The 2,405-nt window shown below is 49.0% G+C and overlaps 1 protein-coding gene across 1 annotated transcript; it reads left to right on the top strand.

The window, feature by feature from the left end:
* Positions 1–1,546: 1,546 nt before the first annotated feature.
* Positions 1,547–1,982, top strand: LOC136458751 (non-specific lipid-transfer protein 2-like). The gene has a single exon (XM_066458690.1). It carries the CDS (start codon positions 1,547–1,549, stop codon positions 1,838–1,840), a length of 294 nt encoding a protein of 97 aa, XP_066314787.1. The 3' UTR covers positions 1,841–1,982.
* The last annotated feature ends 423 nt before the right edge of the window (positions 1,983–2,405 follow it).

Raw genomic sequence — 2,405 nt, 5'->3', positions numbered from 1 at the left:
TAGAATTAGAAACAGAACATTGTTAGTGCAAGACTACAGTGTTGTAAATTTCCCAAAACAGTACTAGATTGTTGAATAGCATTGGCAAAATAATGGCCCGAGCTTTTCGATGTGCAAGTTTATTTAACTTAAATTCCAAGTATCACACATGTCGGATCTTTGCAGTATGCTGTATATTGGCACTGTAACAATCGCCATATGTTTTTTCTCATAAAGGTAGCAAAGTAATAACTGATTGTAATGTACCAAGAGGAATTTCTTCAGATCCTTTCCGCATGCAATGTCATAAAGAGCAGACACAGTGTGTGCCAGTTTGTAATGGATGATCTGTGCTATTTGTCGGAAGGCATGTTCAGAGATGATGACTTCTGGGATTCTTGGAGGGGCTCTGCAACGCAAAACTGGTTAGTTGAATAATGCTTCTTGTGCCTTTGTGTCATTTAAAATTTGTCTAAGCCCGCAATTTTCTCATCAGAAAAGGAAAGGCCTACATGTTCAAGAGGGGCGCAGCATTTGACCAAATGAAGATCACGAGCATGGCCAGGGCGGCTATCTGGCAAACGAGCGGTATAATGTTGTACTCAACAACTTCGAACAGGAACCATATCAATGTGGCCCCAGCAAGCACAACTGCAGACAAGTTCCTGTCCTTCCACAGTAAAATGTCCGCGGCTGCGAGGCACAAGCACAGACAATTGGGGTCATGAGTAAAATCTGCTCTAAAGGAAACCACACTGATGCAGATCGCGTAACCTATTTTTCCCAGAAAGAACAGAAGAGCAGCGTACCTCTCCCTCCACCGAGAAGCTTATGAATCGACTCGTCCGTTGCCATGATCGCTTGGGAAATTCGGATGCATGTGTTTATACGAGGTTGGGGACGCTGAACTGTTATTTTGGTTCATATGATCGGTCTATTGCAGAAAGCACATCTTTATAACCACCCAATATGCTAGTATATAATCATCTCAGGGGGCATAGGCTGTGAAGAAAAGGATAGCTTGCTCGGTAGGAATTGAACTGTCGAAGGGAACAAATGAATCGACGGCAAGTGTCGCTCCAACAGATACTTTGCCTCAGGAATTGGGGAACTCGTTGTTGGGGACAAGAAGCAAGTTCAATTATTTTCAGAAGTTTGCCAGATTATTTATCTTGTCGATGTCATCTTCAAAGTCAGACGATCTGCTGGCTTCCCACTTGGGAAATGGGAATAGTACAGGACCTATGACATAACCAAAAGTTTAACTGAAAAACTACTCAACAATACGTTCGCAGGATGTGCACGTACCTCAACCTTGTTAGAATCGTGATGACTGGTGAGAAAGCATCAAATGGGCAGGCCTTTCATCGGGCGTGCTTCACCTAACGGGCACTGGGCTCGATTGTGCATGCTTACACCGTGACTCACCTCACCTGCTAATCAGCTAATCCACCATACTACAGCCAGGCGCCTACAAAAAGCTCCTGACGACGTTCGTGGACTCCCAACCCACTCCCAGAATCCCAGTCCGATCCAGTGAGGAGAATTCGCCGGGATCGTCGGGACGATGAGGCCGGCCGTGTTCTTCCTTGTGGCGGTGCTGCTGGTCGGCATCCTCGCCAGCCGAGCCGCGGGCGACTTCTCGGCTCTGGCGCCGTGCGACGTGATGCAGCTGAGCCCGTGCGCGAGCGCGTTCGCGGGGAAGGCGTCGCCGACGTCCGCGTGCTGCGTCAGGCTCAAGTCCCACGGGCCCAACTGCCTGTGCCGGTACAAGGACGACGCCAACCTGAAGCGCCTCGTCGGCACCAGGCACAAGCGCAGGGTGTTCACCGCGTGCAAGGTGCCCGTGCCGAGCTGCTAGCCGTGCTAGCTAGCTCCGTCGGCGCGCGCAGCAGGCACGCACGGGCACGGACGCCCGCTGCCACGCACGAATGAATAAACTATGTTCGCTTGTTGGTTTCAGCCAGCCCAAACCAACCAGTCAACAGTGTTTTTCTCTAAAAAAAAATCAGCACTAGCAAGCCCAAACTAGCCCCAGCCCCAACCAGCGAACAGGCCCTAGATGAACAAAGAGGGAGTTGGAGGTTTGCTGTGATTTGTGGTGTCCGGTCAAGGTCGTTGGCTAGCTAAATTTGTTTGCTTGTTTACTGTCTCGTACAAACTCAACTCGTGGGAGGTGTTGCATTGCAATCGAACTGATGTAGTCACCAATTTTCCATGTGAAATAAATCACCACCATTATTGCTAAAGAAAACTTACCGAGACGTGTACATGCGCATCAATCAAGTCGTTCTGAATTCACAAACCCCAAAGCACAAAGCGAACGACGACCGTGCAGTAGCGTTTACGCAACGGTGCAACACTTCCCGACACGATCCGAGTTCGTCAAATCGAGGATGCACCCTAAACCCTCTATGACACACATG

This window comes from Miscanthus floridulus, chromosome 6, assembly GCF_019320115.1.
Source record: "Miscanthus floridulus cultivar M001 chromosome 6, ASM1932011v1, whole genome shotgun sequence".
In the NCBI taxonomy this organism is placed as follows: Eukaryota; Viridiplantae; Streptophyta; class Magnoliopsida; order Poales; family Poaceae; genus Miscanthus; species Miscanthus floridulus.
The sequence above is the reverse complement of the archived record's forward strand: the minus strand, read 5'-3'. Positions and strand labels throughout refer to the sequence as shown.

Excerpts from the sequence above, each read along its gene's own strand:
- LOC136458751 (XM_066458690.1), top strand. The coding sequence starts at position 1,547 with ATGAGGCCGGCCGTGTTCTTCCTTGTGGCGGTGCTGCTGGTCGGCATC.